This window comes from Thermobia domestica, chromosome 7 (genome assembly GCF_964235325.1).
Source record: "Thermobia domestica chromosome 7, izTheDome1.hap1.1, whole genome shotgun sequence".
In the NCBI taxonomy this organism is placed as follows: domain Eukaryota; kingdom Metazoa; phylum Arthropoda; class Insecta; order Zygentoma; family Lepismatidae; genus Thermobia; species Thermobia domestica.
In genome coordinates, this window is record NC_137460.1 from 298,758,391 (window position 1) to 298,780,499 (window position 22,109).

Here is a 22,109-nt window from a genome sequence, read left to right on the forward strand (position 1 = left end):
ATTGTTTGTCTATCTCGACAAGGATAGTTCCCACAAACCTATCCCCGATTAACTCAATTCCTCATTTATTCCTCGCAATACTACGCTTTAGAGTTTCGCACACGTACACGACAAAACGCGAATTATTGCGAAAAATAAATACACAATTTTGTAAAATTCGTCATAAAATCATTGACCTCAAATATCTGTATAAACTCAAACATGGCCAACTCTGGTCCGAAACGCTAGTTCGCAATTTTGTTTCCGAATTCTCTCCAGGCAAACATGTAACATATTTTTCCTTCATATAGTACGACCTAGGCATTCAACAGTTCAACGTTCTCTTCGTCACACTTCCTAAAGTATAGAACGAAATGTCGTAGACACTCTTAAAATAACTTCATTTTCGAGCAGGATATAACTCTGCAGTACGACGTAAGTTTAGTTGATAAACTGTTGTTCGTACTTGTTAAGACTTCTTGTTATCACTTACGATATTTTAGTATTATTCTGATTGTTATTATTACTATTACCGTATTATGTTACAATCTCTTAGATTTCTGAACTTCGCGAAAATATTTTACCACACACTGGCAAGTAGAAACTTTGTCCGCTTTAACATTTGTCTTAACTAGCGTAATATCGAGCGAATTTTATAGCACAATTTTACAAATATGATGATTCTAATTTATTGAGGATATAATCAGGTTACACGTGTGACAAATATGATGTTTCGAAGGATATAGTCAGGTTACACACGTGAAATCTGTTATCACGTTTGTACCCTCACCATATCCTTTCATGTACAAACATTATTTTTCAGTAAATCTTTTCACTTGTGTTACAAAGTCTTACCACTAACAAAATATGTAATTTCATTAAACATTTTTCACAATTTTTACACCCATCTTTTTCCGGTATAAAAGATGTTTTCCAGGAATTGAACTATTTGTCATACGTTTCCACACTCTTCGCAGGTAAGAGATTTTTCGACTGAGTGAAATAATTTGTGTTTAGCAAATGTGGACGATCTCTAAATCCCTACTACACGCCTGGTATATATCAGATTTTTCGACTGTGCGGAACCAAAATTTGATAACAATTAAATCCATTTAAGCACTCCTGCCATGTGTAAATTTTTGTCCTATGTGCATTAATATGCGTGTAGCAAAACTTGAACGTACACTGAATCCCTTTAAACATAATTGGCATGTGGAAGGATTTTCGCGTGTGTGCGTCAAAATCTTTTTAAAAAATTTCAGCGTATAGTAAACTTTTCCTCATTCTTCGCAATGGGAAGGATTCTTATGCTTGTGGATGAACGTCTGTCAAAACTTGTAGTTTATGTTAATCTTTTTTCACATTCTTTGAATGTGTAAATGTTTTCTCATTTGCAGGCTTATATGTTTACGCAAATGTCAACGTTCTCTATCCAGTACACAATATTGGCGTATATGAGGTTTTTCGGCTGTGTGGATTAAAATCTAGGTAATCAAATTTGGACGATTATTAAATCCCTCTTCACACTCTCCTCATGTTTGAGATCCCCTCGTTCGTGTATTAACAAATGTTTCGCTAAATTTGAACGAACACTGAATCCTTAACCACATTCTTGGCAAGTATTAGGCTTGTCCGCTCTGTGGATGAACATGTGTCTATACAAATTGGAACGTTCTGTAAACCTCTTACTACACACAAGGCATGTGTAAGGTTTCTCTCCTGTGTGGATTAATATGTGTATTTTCAATTTTGAACGTTCACGAAATCTCTTTCCACACTCTTGGCAAGTATGAGGTTTTTCCCCTTTGTGGATTAAAATGTGTCTATTCAAAGTTGAACGGTCTCTAAACCTCTTACTACACACTATGCATGTGTAAGGTTTCTCTCCTGTGTGGACTAAAAAGTGTTTTATCATACTTGAACGAGCACTGAATCCTTTTTCACACTCTTGGCAAGTGTAAGGTTTTTCCCCTTTGTGGATTAAAATGTGTCTTTTCAAAGATGAACGGTCTCTAAACCTCTTAATACACACTAGGCATGTGTGAGGTTTCTCTCCTGTGTGGATTAAAATGTGTTTTCTCATACTTGAACGATCAATGAAACTTTTTCCACACTCTTGGCAAGTGTGAAGTTTTTCCCCTTTGTGGATTAAAATGTGTCTATTCAAACTTGAACGTGCAGTGAATCCCTTTCCGCACTCTACGCATCTATGGGATTTTGTAGCTTTATCTATTAAATTATGACTTGACAAGGTTAAAGTTTGACTATAGCGTTTATCACTATTTTGGTACGTATGTCGCTTTTTACCTTTGCGTGCAAGCAAATGCCTTAACAAGCTTGACTGATTACATTCTCTGCGAAACTGCTTCGTAGTATCAGATTTCTCGTTTGAATAAGAAACTGTTTCCTTTAGAGCAACGAAGGTATTCGCTTCTCTGTGTAGAGCAAATACGTTATTTCTTCTGCAACAAATTCAATAAACAACAAAATGTGAATTGAGGTAATTAATAAGTATCAGCGAACATATAAAATCATTCATTATATTTAATGATTGAATTACGTTTATATTTGATCTATTACATGGAATCATGTACAAATATGGAACCGTGAACCATCGACGATATTCCATATCTCTCCATTCTCAAAATATCCTTTACTATATCAAATTTTGCATTCCTTTAAAAATACGATATTACATTTAACTCAAGTACATACAAACAAAAAAATATTTTGTACTATGTCGAATAAACATTTCATTATTGACAGCGAAAAGAGAAATTCGTTGTGAAAAAAATATTTATATATCTCTAATTGTTGTATCAGACAATTTAAAAATCAGAACAACTTGTTGCAATTGCAGCTCCAAAAAAAATATTATTATGAATGAAACAAAGGAAGGGCATAATAAGTTTTAAAATTTTGCATGAAGTACGTCATTTCAATCAGTATATCAAACTTTAGGTGTGTTTTTAATATAATCTGGTATTTTGATATAGTAAATTTTAATAGGTAGTACAATTTTTGCGGTTGTTGACATATAGCTACATGGTTACATTTGATACATATTTAAGACCTATTATGAAAATAAAATATTTGAGATGTGTTGAGCTTTCAATTTCTCGTAATATTTATTTATTTATTTGATATATATGATATTATGATTCCAGAAATCAACGATAAGGTAATATGGACAAGCCCTAGCAATTTCGTCAGACCTACATTATTACTAATGTTTGTACGTTTGTGCTCAGAACATATAATTTAAATTTCCAATAACATAGTGTGATGTTATTCGGAGAAATCAAAATGCTACATTGGGTTTCAAATCCTCCTCTTACAGCCTTTTTGCAAACGATGCTCTCGAGTGTTATTAATATCCTGAAACACTTTAAAAATTATTGTTTTTTTACGTTTAAATAAAAGAAGCGTGAGGAGATAAATGCTACAATATGACACCGAAAAATGGAAGAAATATCTAATGCGTTAGATTATAAAAGACAGGAAGCTGAACTCCTTGATATGAATTATCTTTTATATGTCGATTGTGTACATTTAAGTGGCATTTTATTATGGTACGTTCATTGAAATGGGTTTCATAAGGTAATGAATAGGTCAAAAATTATAATCTGACGGGTCTCTCTCGTTAGAGAGTGGAGGGTTGCACACTAGCTTCTTTTACTTTCAAAAATCTGTCGCGTGCACCAATGTTTCGGGAAATACAACATTCCAGAGGAAGATCATGAACAAAATGCATATTGTATCTCAGTGCACAAACTTGACAACCAGCTAATCAAGCATTAGCTAAGAAAATAGATGAATTAGATAAGGAAATAAGTGAATTGATTGAAACTAAATTTTACAATGCAGTTAGCCAGACCTGTAGGTGAAGCATAAAATTTTTTCTTTCTTTTTTTCTTTTTTTTTTTTACTGTCACTAGATTGAAAATCCTACAAGTAAGCGATTTAAAATTTACGCGAAAAGCAGACTATCTGACGAGTGGATTAGGTTAGGGAAGTCACATTTTTCATACAAAATCTTTACTCAGAAAAGTTAGCAAGCAATCTACACCTTAAGATTGGAAACGGGCAATTTCCGTATATTTCTTAACATATAAATTTACCATATGATATAAAATTAATATTTAGTGTATAGAATTCTATTACGCATTGTCTGATGAAGTTAAGTGATCACAATTTTGCAAGCATACAAGAAACTTTAAGAAAACTACTTTTCAAACGGATGTTGTTAAATTAGGCTGTAAACCCATAAATTTACACACCTCTTTAGATGCTTTAACACGTGCCACATTAAAAACAGCAAAAAACCTTGTAGTACACGACTTAAAAATTATTTGCAGGGAAACAAAGTATTTTTATCATTTCCCTTTTAAATAACGCCTTTATCCTTTCCGGACGTGCTTCTTTACCTATATGCAGCATTCTACTTTTTCGAAAAAAAAAACGGCTCACCGTCATGGAATCATGGAATCACCGCCTCATTCTCAGTAATTCACATTAATATTACCTCTTTCATTCCCGCGATACAAAATTAAGTATTTCTACGTTGCTTTGATGGCGTTATACGTAATATACATTTTTTAAACCTGATGGATTAAAAATTACATAATACTATGTGCTTAACGTTGTCACGAACACTGGAAATTTATAAACCCTTACAACGTAAACACTACAAAAAAATAATTCACATATAAAACAGAGTCTTATGAAAACACTTGCCGACTTTACCAACGCGTTAAGAAGAAAGTTTACATTTCATTTATATCATCTCATTCAAAATCCATTTTCTTTGCAAAAATGCATCCTCAAACTGGTCAACATCTCATTAATGTAAGAATTAAGATCGAGATCCTACACAAGTCAAGAACAAGGGATAATAAGCATAAGCTTGTTCCGGGTGTATATACTGAATGATCTGTAAAATTTCAAAGTTGGAGTTAAGCATTGGTTTTCTGTACATCTTGCAGACGTCGCATCCTGGCGATCAGGTTTGTGTTTCGCTGGTTACAAGGCTGTAAAATATACTGAGCACACTGTGACAATCGCCTAGAAGCAATTATTCTTACAAATGTAAATTATGTACAATGAACTCGATATTAAAATTTGAGTTAGCCAGAACACCATTTCTTTTTTCTATAAACTGAACATCTTTACTTCGCGATTCAACCAGCTTCGATCGCAGGTAACGGAAGGCCAACTTTTCTGGACAATAGATCCCGTTTCTTTCTGTCCTCGTGGCCCACACACAGGCTGAACAATTAACAGTTAAAATTCTCCGAGAAACTGCTAAAACATCCTTTTGACATTGGAAACATTCAAAAACCCTTTTGGCTTTGGAAGCATGTCATAAACTCAACCTAAAACGTTACAACGAACTTTTTTTTTTAAAGAGAACAACGAAAACCGCCACCACAACAAACCAAGTTGCGAATTTTAAATTTTTTTTGAAAGAAAAGAAAGATCTTTTTGTTTATAGATAGGTACGCGCCCTAACACCGAAAGAAGCTACGGCAGTTGCAATACATTCATCGAACATTACACACGGCCGCTCTACACACACACACACTCTAACAAATATCGACGAACTTATATTTTTCAAGTGATTCTTAATTAAGAAGTATGTGCTAGTACATCGTCGTCGTGGTGTTTTGTGAGGGGCCTACCAGCTAACATTTCTTATTGATTAATATCGTTCAAACACTGTAGACTACATTGATAAATATTATTCGAATTATTTTACTTTAAGAAAAAGGTGTTATCAAAAGCAGAAGTGGTTTGTTGATAGTGGCGGTGATCGAACTTGTTGATAGTGGCGGTGATCAAACTTGTTGATAGTGGCGGTGATCGAACTTGTTGATACTGGCGGTGATCGAACTTGTTGATAGTGGCAGTGATCGAACTAGTTGATAGTGTCAGCCAACTCCATAGTAGAACAGAGTCAAACATTTGCATCCCATGGAAGCCCCAGCATATGCTCTGTGAAGAGGCAAATGAGCGACCAGCCGAGTATCCAGTCCAGGAGATACACACGTCGGGACCCGAAGTAAAGACTTCAACCAAAGAACTGACTGAAGCATGGCCCACATGGAAAGGAGCAGGAGAAGCTAAGTGCAAGCGAACACTTTAACAAGTTTAACGTAAAGAAGAAAGTACGTGCCTGGTAAGAAGCAGTCATAAAAAGAAATGGCGACCAGTTGCGGTGAGAAGGTAGGAAATATAGTTAATTTATTTCTTCCCCATTATGACTCAAGGCCGGACTATTTTGGCAGATGTCATCCGTCGATTTCTTTACTTCGTTCCCCAATCGGGTCGAGACTGTTGGTGTTGTTTGATTCTCCGTTCCCATACGGAATGAACAATTAACGTGCCTTAACTTTCATCCAATTACCACAAATCCAGTTGCATGTCAGTGATCCATTTTATTTTATCGATTTATTTTATTTTATTGAAGAAATATTACATCTTATTGCATAACCTTTTGAGTTCTTAACTTCTCATCATAAACTAAGACTTTCTGTCATATAATTGATGAAGAAAGGTCAGAATAAAAAGCATATTTGTAGCCTATCGAGTGCTAATATTTAGAATAATATTCATCTCTGTGGAAATGCAAATTTGAGAGTTGCACTTTGAATAATATATAAATTAAATGTTATTAGTTGTTCGATGAAAATGGTTTGGATAGGCACTTTGTAAACGGACATGTATTGTAGTTGCACATCTATAAAGGTTTTTGTAAAGGCAACAGTTTCGGCCTGTCGGTAAATTAAATAATATATACAAAAGTTAGGATTATTCCTCGATAAGTATTTAATTAAGCGACACGTTACGCAGACGGACTCTGATCACTGAAGACCAAAAAGTCCACTAATTCAAAGTAATGTCCAATTGATATCCCAAGTAATTTGTATCAATCTTATATGTGTATTTTATGGCTTGTTTATATAGTAATTAACATTGATTTTTCTTTGGTAATTTGTTTAGATAAAATTGAATAATGATTTGAATGTTTATATGTATGAATATTTAGTTATATGATATATGTATATATATGAATATTAAGATCCACAAGTGCACTTCTATCCTATTGTATCTTTTCTATAATTTCACGTTTCCATTCGCATTCGCTAGCAAGTCATGACTTTTAAAGTAAATCAAAATTATCCAATCATAACTTCTCTACAGTCTTTTCATTTTTTTCTATTCTATTTTTTTTAATTCTTCTTTAATAATAATATCTGGAAGTGATAAATAAACTTCAATTTAAGTAATAACATTCTGTTTGCCACTGTTTAGTTATAAGCAGAGAAATAAAAATCTCATCTACTGTTAGAAATTATGCAAAAACATATATGATAGCAATTCAGATTAATTGTATTTTTTTGAGCCTTAACTGGAAATTAATAAAAAAGGAACTGTTAATCAGAAGTATGAAATGATTCAGGAAATCATATAATTGTATGCTGAGATAAGAAACTAAATTCTCTATTTAACGTTCTCAGGTGGAATCCTTCTGATTCCATAAAAATAATGCAGATATTGTCATTAACATTTTCAAAAAGCAAACAATGGTATTAATTCCTGTTGAAAAGATTGATTTTTCTTCTGTTATTTAACTTTTTTTTATTGTTGACTACTATAAATTGTTATTCCTTCACTAGTAACTACCTTTATTTTTAATTAATTAAATTTTTATTGATGTTACCAAATTTCTGTGTAACTTTTGTTATTTAAGCAGAGTAGATTTAAATTCCTCACCCCTGCTAGACATGGTGAAAGTATCCTTTATGTTTGTCTTGACATTACCAGTAATTTGGGAGATGCTTGAACTGACCACCACAATCATAATTAATTTGAGTTATTTTGAATTATTTCGATTTGATTTATTTCTATTACATCATTTCAATAAATCTAAAATTTATTGCAGCATTCAGCACTTGAATTTTTATTCAAAAATTCACTTGCTTCTCCAAGTGGTAGTCAGTACAGTCTGTCTCATAAAAAACTGCATTAGCGAGAACATTTTCTTTCAGCTTTGCAGCGTGTGACCGTTCTGTGGAGGTTGCGTAAAACAGATGTTTATTTTGTTTTATTTAAATTCTAATTAGCTGCGCAACTACTTTTTCCTAGCGCCCTGGTAATACCGTTTTGGGGGAAAAGTAGGACTTCGAAATCTGTATATCATTAGAAGTATTACCTTTTAAATTTCTCTACGTTTCGTGAATCGCTAATTGAACATTAGACTTGGAGACCTGAGGTTCAAGCCCCGCGGCGTTAACTTCAGCTTTCCATGATTTAGTTTACTATCGCACCGGTGCACTTTTCGGAAACAAACCATCTAAAGCCCAGCCTTGGTAGGCAAATATAAATTTACATATTAATTTATTCAGATCTGGCGAACCCGAGCATAATGCATGTCATTATGATAATTATCACATGTTCATATTCAGGAATCGAGGTCAAATTTACATATCTAATAAATTTGACCAAAACCAACCTTTACAAAACTTGGTGCCCGAACAGGGACCCGAAAATACTATACATAGGCTCCGAACAACATGAAACGAAATCGACCAAACTCGAAGCGTCGTTAATTAGAATCGAATTATTATCACATTACCCAATAGAGAACGATCAACGTTCGTTTCCCCTCCACCTTACGTTCTTTTACAGGAGAAAGTAGAATGGAAATTCTGAGTGGAACAGCAGCAACTTGAAAATAATATCAAAGTTTCATTGACTTATAAAAAAAAAACGTTATCAGCATAAGGAAGAGAAAGAATCAAAAGAGGAAATCATGTATATATATGTAGGTTTATTTGTTCTGTTTACCTAAAAAAAAAAGTGATAATCATTCTGTTTTGTGTGGATTGAAGTAAAGAAAAAGAAGAAGAAAATTAATGAAATCAAAATAGGTAAGAACAGGTAGGCAACAGGATGTATGAGAAACATAACTCAAATTTATTGATTCACTTACACTTTCGTTCATATATATGTATATATGTATTCTATTATAGTGTTTTATTTACCTTATTTTGCATTTTTATTTATTTTATCAGTAATGTCGTATGTTAGTAGAAGTAAAAATAAAAACGTATATTCATTTATTTCAATATTAACGATTTATATATTTCATTTATGTTTATATTATGGTAATTAATATTAAGCATTGAACGATGTGGATCAATAGGTTGTGTTGGCGCTAAGAGGGAAGCTCCGAGCAAAGCGCCACGTATTTCATGAATTGATAAATATACAAGTGTGTGTGTGTATCGAACTGCAACTAGAACGTTTTCTAGAAGTATTTGTTTTTATTAAGTGAATAATTTAATTTCTCCTATATTACATGTGTGAAAGCATAGTTACTTCTTATAAAAGCGAAGATAACTTAACCAATATATTAGGCTTATAAGTATATTTTCAGATGCCCCAGTTGCGTCCATCCACCTTGCGACAGAGACCTAGAAGCATGATGTCGTCCGACGAAGAAAGTTCGACTCGTCTTGCAGATAGACACGAGCAAGAGATGGATCCCACGGGCAATATTAATAATACAGGAACGCTTGAAGACGCACCAGCATGGGCACAAGTCCTAATAAGGCTGATTCAAAAGAATACAGAAGAACAACGGAAGCTGAGAAAGCAGCTAGAGGGAATACAGGAGCAAACTAAGAAGCTAGAGGAAGATCTGACAAAAAAGATAGAACAAACGAAAGAGACTATAGAAAGCTTGCAGCGGGGGAAAGAAATTATCGAAATCGATTCCCCAACCACACAGACAGTGCCAGAAGCGAGCTGTGAGCCACAGCAGCTGCAAACATTAGATCACCAAACCTGTCAGGATTCGAGTCAGGAGATTGAGGAGTCCCATTTTCCAATGGACAACCCTGCAACTAGTTCAAGTAACTTGAAGACTCACAAGGTTAAGCATAAACTGCGCGGAAGGACAATTCCAGGGAAAATAAGAGTCAAACCAAGACTCGAGAAGTGCGTCAAGGTGCAGAACTCCTATGAAGGACGTCAAGAACGAGAACGCAATTATTTATACAGAAGAGGAAATTACCAGTACAGACTTCACAAGGAAGCGTCCTTATACCGAGAGCAAGACATTTCCAGTGCTGATGCTAAGGGAAGATTCGAACACACGAAGGAACGGTCAATCCAGCATCAAAGTTATCACTGGGATCCAGGTAACTCAAACAATTACTACGGTCGTCAGGTAAAGTCCGTATTCAGCCAGGAAGAAAGTGATGAAAACTGGCAAGACGACTTTAGTCTAACCTGGTTAAACCCACATGATAAAGGCAAGAATATCAAAGACTATGCATATCTGAAAGGTCAAAATAGACCGTATGGTATAAGGATGGGTACGGTCAAAAGAGCTAAATGTCAAGAAATGTCCGATGACAACTGGCCAGAAGTAACAAGTTTGCCATGCTCACTAGAGAAACCTAAAAGGACTGAAGACAACCTGAATGGTATCAGGTTCGCTACCATTCAGTTCACCATGATGTTCGCATATTAGAACTTAGTGGCCCAGGGTTCGAGGTGATGGTCAGAGAGAGAGAGCATGCTAGAAAGCAACCTATCTTGAATGATGACGGCATGGAATAAATTTAAACGAAGTACCACCATGACTGCACATCGGAAGAACTTGAATTCGAAGCAATAAAAAAAATAAAATAAAAAAATCCAATAACTGTATAGAGAACGTACTGCAGGAACAGCAGACGAGAAACTTAGAATGGCACGCCCCATTGGAATAAATCTGGCACCTTAATAGAAGATTAAGTATAGACACCATAATACAAAAGAAAAATTGTTATTAACCAGTGTATTCCTGAATCCGATGACTATATTGCGAAGTGAGATAAATATGAATGAAGAGGACAGATGGACAAAGATATCCGCCTAAGTGCGACATTCTATATTGAAACCGGCCTAAGAGACACAATTTTGAAATACATGTGAAAGTGCCTAGAGATACATACGTATATATGTATAAAAAGCGAGCCATCGGTTGAGAGAAGTTCCCGATTTGAGCTCAGAAGGGAGTTTTGCGTTTGGAGCAAGAGACTCAACGCACCCCTTCACCTTGGTGATGATATCTGCGATGAACGCGCCGAGCTGAAAGTGGATAAGCTCTGAGCTGCGAGCAGCCACAGAGAACTTAGCAAGTCTCAGTACGTTGATATGAAACTTTGCCCTCAGAATATGGTGCACTTAATATTAAGATGTTACATAGAAGAGGTGAAAGTACAGCCGGATAATGAAATCTCAAATGCGAGTCATGGCCTTGCCCTCGCATAAGGAGGAGCTCTGCCTCCAGAAAATCCTCTGAACTCTGATGTCATCCTTCCCTGTAGTCCAGGACGCTGAGGAGTGTATTAAAAGATATTGTTGTGTCACCTAGGCAAGCCAGTACTTTGGGAAAATGAATTCTTGCAGCCGATGGTCAAATTAGATATCACGATATTATTGTAAACCATGCCTCACGTGCTAAATAAGAAAGCTCAAAATGACCACATACTTGAAACCAGGGACCACACGGTTCACTAGAACATTATACAGAAAATGATCACCACATGAATAATTAGAGCTAGGATTTTTTAAGAAAATAATATTTCAAAACGGAAACACTTTAAAGCCTACATTTGAGCCAGGATTTTTATGTACTTCTTAAAATCAAAACAATTTTATTTTAGGGTTCGGATTTTTAGGAACTTATTTTTGGACTTTTAAATTTTGTGCATTTAATGTAACATATCACCCATGTTCTCTTGGGATGAAGCCGTACTTCAACGAAGTTGCAGCACTTGCTTCATCTTAGGAGGGGGGTAGTTGTGACAATCGCCTAGAAGCAATTATTATTACAAATGTATATTATGTACAATGAACTCGATATTAAAATTTGAGTTAGCCAGAACACCATTTCTTTTTTTTTCAAAAACTGAACATCTTTACTTCGCGATTCAACCAGCTTCGATCGCAGGTAACGGAAGGCCAACTTTTCTGGACAATAGATCCCGTTTCTTTCTGTCCTCGTGGCCCACACACAGGCTGAACAATTAACAGTTAAAATTCTCCGAGAAACTGCTAAAACATCCTTTTGACATTGGAAACATTCAAAAACCCTTTTGGCTTTGGAAGCATGTCATAAACTCAACCTAAAACGTTACAACGAACTTTTTTTTTTTAAAGAGAACAACGAAAACCGCCACCACAACAAACCAAGTTGCGAATTTTAAATTTTTTTTGAAAGAAAAGAAAGATCTTTTTGTTTATAGATAGGTACGCGCCCTAACACCGAAAGAAGCTACGGCAGTTGCAATACATTCATCGAACATTACACACGGCCGCTCTACACACACACACACTCTCTAACAAATATCGACGAACTTATATTTTTCAAGTGATTCTTAATTAAAAAGTATGTGCTAGTACATCGTCGTCGTGGTGTTTTGTGAGGGGCCTACCAGCTAACATTTCTTATTGATTAATATCGTACAAACACTGTAGACTACATTGATAAATATTATTCGAATTATTTTACTTTAAGAAAAAGGTATTATCAAAAGCAGAAGTGGTTTGTTGATAGTGGCGGTGATCGAACTTGTTGATAGTGGCGGTGATCGAACTTGTTGATAGTGGCAGTGATCGAACTAGTTGATAGTGTCAGCCAACTCCATAGTAGAACAGAGTCAAACATTTACATCCCATGGAAGCCCCAGCATATGCTCTGTGAAGAGGCAAATGAGCGACCAGCCGAGTATCCAGTCCAGGAGATACACACGTCGGGATCCGAAGTAAGGACTTCAACCAAAGAACTGACGGAAGCATGGCCCACATGGAAAGGAGCAGGAGAAGCTAAGTGCAAGCGAACACTTTAACAAGTTTAACGTAAAGAAGAAAGTACGTGCCTGGTAAGAAGCAGTCATAAAAAGAAATGGCGACCAGTTGCGGTGAGAAGGTAGGAAATATAGTTAATTTATTTCTTCCCCATTATGACTCAAGGCCGGACTATTTTGGCAGATGTCATCCGTCGATTTCTTTACTTCGTTCCCCAATCGGGTCGAGACTGTTGGTGTTGTTTGATTCTCCGTTCCCATACGGAATGAACAATTAACGTGCCTTAACTTTCATCCAATTACCACAAATCCAGTTGCATGTCAGTGATCCATTTTATTTTATCGATTTATTTTATTTTATTGAAGAAATATTACATCTTATTGCATAACCTTTTGAGTTCTTAACTTCTCATCATAAACTAAGACTTTCTGTCATATAATTGATGAAGAAAGGTCAGAATAAAAAGCATATTTGTAGCCTATCGAGTGCTAATATTTAGAATAATATTCATCTCTGTGGAAATGCAAATTTGAGAGTTGCACTTTGAATAATATATAAATTAAATGTTATTAGTTGTTCGATGAAAATGGTTTGGATAGGCACTTTGTAAACGGACATGTATTGTAGTTGCACATCTATAAAGGTTTTTGTAAAGGCAACAGTTTCGGCCTGTCGGTAAATTAAATAATATATACAAAAGTTAGGATTATTCCTCGATAAGTATTTAATTAAGCGACACGTTACGCAGACGGACTCTGATCACTGAAGACCAAAAAGTCCACTAATTCAAAGTAATGTCCAATTGATATCCCAAGTAATTTGTATCAATCTTATATGTGTATTTTATGGCTTGTTTATATAGTAATTAACATTGATTTTTCTTTGGTAATTTGTTTAGATAAAATTGAATAATGATTTGAATGTTTATATGTATGAATATTTAGTTATATGATATATGTATATATATGAATATTAAGATCCACAAGTGCACTTCTATCCTATTGTATCTTTTCTATAATTTCACGTTTCCATTCGCATTCGCTAGCAAGTCATGACTTTTAAAGTAAATCAAAATTATCCAATCATAACTTCTCTACAGTCTTTTCATTTTTTTCTATTCTATTTTTTTTAATTCTTCTTTAATAATAATATCTGGAAGTGATAAATAAACTTCAATTTAAGTAATAACATTCTGTTTGCCACTGTTTAGTTATAAGCAGAGAAATAAAAATCTCATCTACTGTTACAAATTATTCAAAAACATATATGATAGCAATTCAGATTAATTGTATTTTTTTGAGCCTTAACTGGAAATTAATAAAAAAGGAACTGTTAATCAGAAGTATGAAATGATTAAGGAAATCATATAATTGTATGCTGAGATAAGAAACTAAATTCTCTATTTAACGTTCTCAGGTGGAATCCTTCTGATTCCATAAAAATAATGCAGATATTGTCATTAACATTTTCAAAAAGCAAACAATGGTATTAATTCCTGTTGAAAAGATTGATTTTTCTTCTGTTATTTAACTTTTTTTTATTGTTGACTACTATAAATTGTTATTCCTTCACTAGTAACTACCTTTATTTTTAATTAATTAAATTTTTATTGCTGTTACCAAATTTCTGTGTAACTTTTGTTATTTAAGCAGAGTAGATTTAAATTCCTCACCCCTGCTAGACATGGTGAAAGTATCCTTTATGTTTGTCTTGACATTACCAGTAATTTGGGAGATGCCTGAACTGACCACCACAATCATAATTAATTTGAGTTATTTTGAATTATTTCGATTTGATTTATTTCTATTATATCTTTTCAATAAATTTAAAATTTATTGCAGCATTCAGCACTTGAATTTTTATTCAAAAATTCACTTGCATCTCCAAGTGGTAGTCAGTACAGTCTGTCCCATAAAAAACTGCATTAGCGAGAACATTTTCTTTCAGCTTTGCAGCGTGTGCCCGTTCTGTGGAGGTTGCGTAAAACAGATGTTTATTTTGTTTTATTTAAATTCTAATTAGCTGCGCAACTACTTTTTCCTAGCGCCCTGGTAATACCGTTTTGGGGGAAAAGTAGGACTTCGAAATCTGTATATCATTAGAAGTATTACCTTTTAAATTTCCCTACGTTTCGTGAATCGCTAATTGAACATTAGACTTGGAGACCTGAGGTTCAAGCCCCGCGGCGTTAACTTCAGCTTTCCACGATTTAGTTTACTATCGCACCGGTGCACTTTTCGGAAACAAACCATCTAAAGCCCAGCCTTGGTAGGCAAATATAAATTTACATATTAATTTATTCAGATCTGGCGAACCCCAGCATAATGCATGTCATTATGTTAATTATCACATGTTCATATTCAGGAATCGAGGTCAAATTTACATATCTAATAAATTTGACCAAAACCAACCTTTACAACACGTTCGCAAAATTATTAATGAAGGCCGAAAGATATAATTACTGGCTACAGACGTGACCTTGAAGATTTCAAAGTAATTTTAACTGTGTACTTTGAGCAGCAAATACTAAACGCTCAAGAAAATAAAATATATACTTCACATTAAACTGTAGTGCACATTCAGTAATATACGAAACTCATTCACCCAGTGATTAACCAAACCTGAAATCGCACAGGTCACAAATTTAACTTCTCAACTGGATATCATTCTGCACTAAACCATTCCAACTTGGATTATCACTCATTCTTAGAGTGTCCTATTGTATAATATTACCTTATCGTTCTTGATATACCAAACTTTCACAAGAATGTTACAGTTCCCATGCGTATTACTGACGCACCTGACGTGATCCGCGTATCATAGATATATCGATTTTATTATTTGTGTAAAAATATGTGATGTTTTACTATTGTAAATGTTAATTATACATATAGCGACGTAAGCTTTCTTTTCATTCATCTCGCGCTAAGTAAGTTATTCCAAATATGCGTGCTAATTTTTCGTGCGTGCTAATTACCACATTTAACTCTTTCACATCTGACATACACATTTCTACAGGTAGATGGAATCACCAATATATGTAGTATTGGCCGAACATGCAGAATTGGGCAAGTTAATTTTTCCGAAAGCTATTAGCTTAAAGGAAAAACAAAATCATATTTATGAGGGTAAGTAAATCATACCAGATTAGGAAAAAAAATCTTTTTTTTAAATTTCTCTTTTTTGAAATTAAAAAAATTGTCCGGGTGGAAAGGTATATAATTGGATACCCTGGACTTTTGACAATAAAGTTTAAGTGAAAATGAGATAGAAGAGAAAATCATAATTTTCTCAATTTGGTATTTCTTAAGAATTGGTTACAGTTATATTACATTTTGTAAATCAAATCAACACATATGTTCTCCTTCCTGATCCACTGCAAGTAAAACTGTAGCTGCGTGTTAGGCCTACTCTAACAACGAAATTAATTCCTTAGACTACAGCACCAACAAACAATTATATAGAATATTATACTTTTAAAGCAAATTTCTCCTACAACGCAATACCACCTTAGAATTTTAAAAAACTTGTAAACTTTGGGGACACACATATCCATTAAAGTGTAAAAACGGGCGAAACTTTATTGACATAATTATTCGTGCACTAAGATATATATCATTATATACCAAAGCGGGGAAAATATTCCATGCAAATGAAAATAAAGAAGTGTTTAAAAATCTCAGAGAAACATTTTTTTACACTAAGACAACCATCATGATCAAGCTCAAAACGTTACAAAATTTGTACAATATTTGCATTTACGAATAAGTGATACGGTATTAGGGGAATGTATGAAAAACAAACGTAAATTTGTGCTGTGTGTTGTTATATGTTTACTCCAAACCCTGAATCGGTTGTAAAAGCACTTTGTTACTGTCTGTTACCGTTTCCTCCCCATGATAAAAAATATTAACAACAGAAATGGTTTATATCGATCGCTCAGCTTTGAATAGGGGTAAGTAGAAAATGTGGAACTTTATCTTAGAACGCTCAGCTGATTGTAGAAACGTAGCTCAATAATTCTTACCGCGATATTCATATAGAAATAAGTATCGAAAACTTAATATTATATTTGCGCCACTTCCACTTTTGGTAGAGCGTTGCCAAGAGTCATGTTATCTTTGAAACTCAATTGTTTGTTGAAAGAAGTCTTCTTACTATGTTTCCGCTCTCTGGCAAGGAAGTTCAAACCGGAAGTGGCTAGTATTGACCAGGTTTGGTTTGAATAATATTTCAACGCAGAGGATGGAACATATACTTGAGATGTTCATCCAATGCAAACAGCCTCTTCCAGATAGTTTTACAGTGTTCATTTTACGGAAATAATTCTTGAAACCAAAAATACTAGTAATATCCAAGAAAGTAGCGGTATGTTGAATTGAGATGCTGAATTCTTTGCAGCAAAACGTTTTTCCTTCCCTGTTACCGTTTTCATTCTACGGCAATAAACGTTGGAAGCGATATTAGTAATAGAGAATTTGATAAAATGAACGTTTTAGCAAAGCGTTGAAGACAGTCATTATGTGTTGTGTATAGACACAGGATCATTTGCAAACAATCACTTCTCCTTATCGGATACCGTTTCGTTTTATGGTTTCGTTCGTTAAGTCTGAAACTAATGGCTAGTCTGAAGATATTTCTGTTTGAGAAGAGGGTTAACGGGCGAAATTGAATCTATTCGAGAAACGTTGAAATATATATAAGAAACAGCACCGTGACAGCATTTACGGTATATTCTATATGGAAATGACTTTTGAAACTGGACGGGATACTAAATTTTAACTATCTTCGTTTTCAATAAAGCACATTGGATAGTCGTGAAGGTTGTGTTACGACGCTGAAATGTTTGGAAACAAATACTTCTCGCTATATTACAATATTCGTTCTATACAGATAAATGCTGAAATTGGAAATAGTTAATTTGAGTCAATTCAAGTTTGAAAAGAGAGTAAAATAAGATGACGGGACCTATTCTTCGGAGGTAGAACCAATTGCAAGAAAACGTTTGTCAATATTTTTTTTAACCATTTTTCTCTGATATCTGTTCACAGACGGACGCATGAGCAAATCCGTTCTAGAAGACTGCCGTCACTTACACGCGACATAGTTTTAGTCCAAAAGCCTGCATTTGTATTCATCTACGTTATGAGAAAGAGCATACCATTGAGACCTATGTATATAGTTTAAAAAAATAGTCCTGATATTAGGCCAGATACGAAACGAGTTTTGGAATGCCTGTTCTAAAATGTAGTGTAAAAATTTCCGCGTGATCAAATAAAGCAAACACAATTATAATACTATTTTTTAACATGCTTTCTATTTTTTTTTTTTTTTTTTTTTTTTTTTTTTATCAGGATAATAATCCATAGGACATTTTTGAAACAGGTGCTAATACATAATAAGTGACCAAATATGTGATTGAACAGAGCGTGTGCGTCCAGAAAACTGATACCACCGGCACCAACAGTGAGTAAAATGTTTTGCTGCATAACACATATTCGAAGTAATTTTCTGAATAAAGGAAAATTAAAGCATTACTGTGTAAACAAATAGTGTTATGGCATTGTTCTATATTTTCTGCAAACATAGCCTTACCTAATCATCGCTAACCCATGACCACCAACATTCAAATAAATAAATAATTATTAATAAATTCGAGCATATAGAAATTCATTTTGAACAAAGGATACGAAAGAGTAAACATATATAACAAAACCTAATTTCATCTACCATTATCGATGAACAAATTATCTCAGATAACATACGAGAAATGCAAGAAAACAAATATTAATAATATATGTGAAGGTACAGAAACATATTTAAAAATAAAAATATTTCACCTGACGACTTGAACCTGCGACTATTCATTCCAGATGTCAAAGAGTTAACCATGCAAGTATTGGTATGTCCATTGTATTTACTGTGCAAAAACGCAAAACTAAATCAAGATGTCGTAAATTAGTACGTAAAAATCTACGTAATATACATGGTAGAACCCATTAAAGACCGCATTACGGCCACAGGAATAATCCACGCAGTCAACGAAAGAAACACAAGTGTGAAGATATTTGAACAAACCTAGCTTCCACTAACTACTGGTCAAAAATTTTTAGATAATCTACGAGAAATGAAAAAAAAAAAGAAAGATAGAACAATTATTAATAACAAAATATTTTGTTTTGAGAGTAAAAAGTGACTTGTAGCAGCCGATATTTGAACGATGGTTATTTCAATATGCTGAAGTAAAGAACTTATGAGAATAAATAACAAGAGCAACATTCTTGCGATTTCCATGTCTATTGCTGGTACAATTGCCATTTCTAATCATAATTATAATAATAACTATTATTATAAAAATTGAGCAAAATAAATAGCAATGAGCAGCACTAACTGCGCCTGACGACTGTAGATTCGAATTCTGATGCCGGCCCTATTTGATTATTTTCCCATCTCTACTTTTCCTAATATTTTGGGGTCTTTAACATCTATAGCACTCTTCTTCATACCGTTAAACTTACGTGTACGTTAACTTGCAGACGAACCGAGCATCATCCTTCAAACGTGATGAGAGAGAGAGAGAGAGTAAATTTTTAACATCTTCTTTAACACTTCCTTTTCCCCACTTCAGGTAAACCAAATAATGATATATAGCCGACCATTTCTTCAAAATTATGATGTCATGCATAAAATTACTTTGAAGTATAGAAAATATACGATGTCAATTTGTATGCAAGATCAACCAATAGGCAAACATTAACTACTCGAGATTTACTGTAAAAGTTACAGAACAAATTCGTAATAGCATTTTAAATAATACCGTAGTGTGCATGTTATGTACGGATTCCCACACAAAGTAGCTAAGAGCTACTGTAAGCGAAATCAACTATCAAAATTCAAAGTGCTCAATGATGACACGGAACTGGAAAGATATTTGGGAGTAAAGAAATTTACGTTCCTATTTTATTACCTTAGAACACAAATATGCAAGCAATGACAGCATTTCAGGATGTTACCAATAATAGATTTAGGAACATGCTTATACATATTCAACACGTGTGATATGTAAGTTTATGCTATATACGGTGTCTCCCGCTATCCTCGTTTACCTACAAAGTTATCTTCTTTGACCCATCTTATCCTAACCGACCCATCCCTTTGCATCTAGACGGACCAACATCCTGCGCTCTGCCCTAAGTTACATAGCAATCTTGTTCTTTTACCGGGTATCTAGCACATGTTGGCTAGTGTTGATTGTACAATAATTCTTATATCGTGTACGTGCAATAAGCCCCTAAAGTGAACCTGTAGGGAGAAATGGAAGTTCCATACCTTAAAAATGATTGCTGAAAATATAAAAATTCGACTTCCTTAAAAAGAAATGGGTACCGGTATGAAATGTACAGTTATGGGCCTCTACATTATGAAATGAGTAGCGGTGTGGACCTCTACAATTAATGAACATCCACTGTTCGTCGGAATTCCCTTTCATCTTGTATTTTGCTAATGTCCCTCCGAAAAAGTGAGGCTAAACTCATTCTAGCTAAATCCTGAGTAAAAGTACAAGCGAACATAATTGTTGTTCAAGTATAACACCTTTCACGTTTAAATTTGTGAAAACTTTGGGGTAAATTTCATTCTCGCGATCTCTTATTTTATAAAATCCTCTATAAATTAAACACTATCGTCGAGCACCCATATTATAAACATATACAAGAATTGATAAGAAATGTGTAATCAATAATAAAGTAATCATTATTTCATTAAGATAAGAATGATATAAGATTTATATAGGTGGTATCGATCTTATTATTATTACTATTAATTGGTATAGCCTACAGCTGGTCTACATGGGCCATGCTATTTCCAAATTGTAGGTTATTAATTTACGTTTGAGGTATCTCCCATACCTAAATATTTCTCATGAAGTATTGTTTTTAACCTATAAACTTTCTGAACCCATGTGACCGTATTACCAACCTGAGCCAATTACTATATTAAAAATTCAAAATTACCTTTCTGGCCGAACTGAATTTAAACTTCTTGTTAATTGCTGGGAGTCGTTAGAGTACGACGCGCAAATCTTTTGAACCACTATTTCATTTAGCGTATCTATATTACTTTTAAATGCAGAATCTTCTTCTACTGCAAATTTTGATTTCACCCTATCAACGTTTGTTTCCACATCCAAAGAATACTTAGCACTATCCTTGTCCATTGTTTGCTCTTCTTCCGTTGTAGATAATATTAGTTCTTTGTTGTCAGTCATTAGTTCGTATGTCCACCCTTTCCCTTCGAGTGGATCTTTCTCAGGTAAGTCATAATCAATTTCTTCTTTGCATATCAACTCCAACTTAACAGACGCCTCACCAGCCATTATTATTTCAAATTTAATAAGAATTTGACACTATTCTTATACTTCCCTTATAGTTTATGCAGCCAGTGTTAATGAAATGATTTTCAAGAACGTTCACAGAAGCAACTTCCAATCAAACCTAGGATCAGCTTTTAATAAAATTCAGAATAATTGATTTATGAAACAATTGGTTCTTCTTCTTCGCCAGTTTAATGCACCTGGTAGCTCATTGGACATTTATTGAGTGTATTAAGCGTATAATAAATTAACAAAAGCGTATTAGTAACAAAGGATTTAAAGTATAGAGTAGATAAGTACAGTATGAGATCAGTGTTGCCAGATGCCTAGAGTTAGATTTCCCACATCAATTATGACAATTTCCCACATCTGCCTGATTTTTCCCACTATACTTCTTTTATCAATTTTATAACTTTCAATTACCAAGTTAACATGGGTTTCTACAAAACCCTCTTCACTAACAGAAAGAAAAGTTTACAGACTAAATATTAGCAATTAATATTAGGATGGTTTGCATTAACTAATTAAACCAATGTTCTGCGCAAATCGAAGTTTAAAGCTATCATGTGCTGATAAACCTGGATTTGCAACAAACAGCGGCTTCATTGATTGATGCAAAACATCATGGGCCTTATGCAGAGTCGTTTTGATGCGCGATTAGTGCCACACTAAAGAGTACGACTAGCATAAGTCTCCTGCAGTAGTCAGTATTTTAGTATGACGCTAATCATACTTCGAAACGACTCTGCATAAGGCGGCATATCTCTGTCCAGTATATGAGCCATTAGATTAATGAAATCATAAACAACAACAAATCAAAGTTTCACATACTGAAGAAATCTGACAAAAATTAACAATAATATTAACTCACCACAGGGGCATCAGAACAGGG

At 34.2% G+C, this 22,109-nt stretch overlaps 1 protein-coding gene across 1 annotated transcript; it reads right to left on the reverse strand.

Annotated features, from left to right (window-relative positions):
• Nucleotides 1-1,141: 1,141 nt before the first annotated feature.
• Nucleotides 1,142-21,530, reverse strand: LOC145691095 (uncharacterized). Its single transcript, XM_081766777.1, has 2 exons — nucleotides 20,859-21,530; nucleotides 1,142-2,441 (listed from the first exon to the last, which is right to left on the reverse strand). Exons 1-2 carry the CDS (start codon nucleotides 21,218-21,220, stop codon nucleotides 1,580-1,582), a joined length of 1,224 nt encoding a protein of 407 aa, XP_081622903.1. The 5' UTR covers nucleotides 21,221-21,530; the 3' UTR covers nucleotides 1,142-1,579.
• Nucleotides 21,531-22,109: the final 579 nt, after the last annotated feature.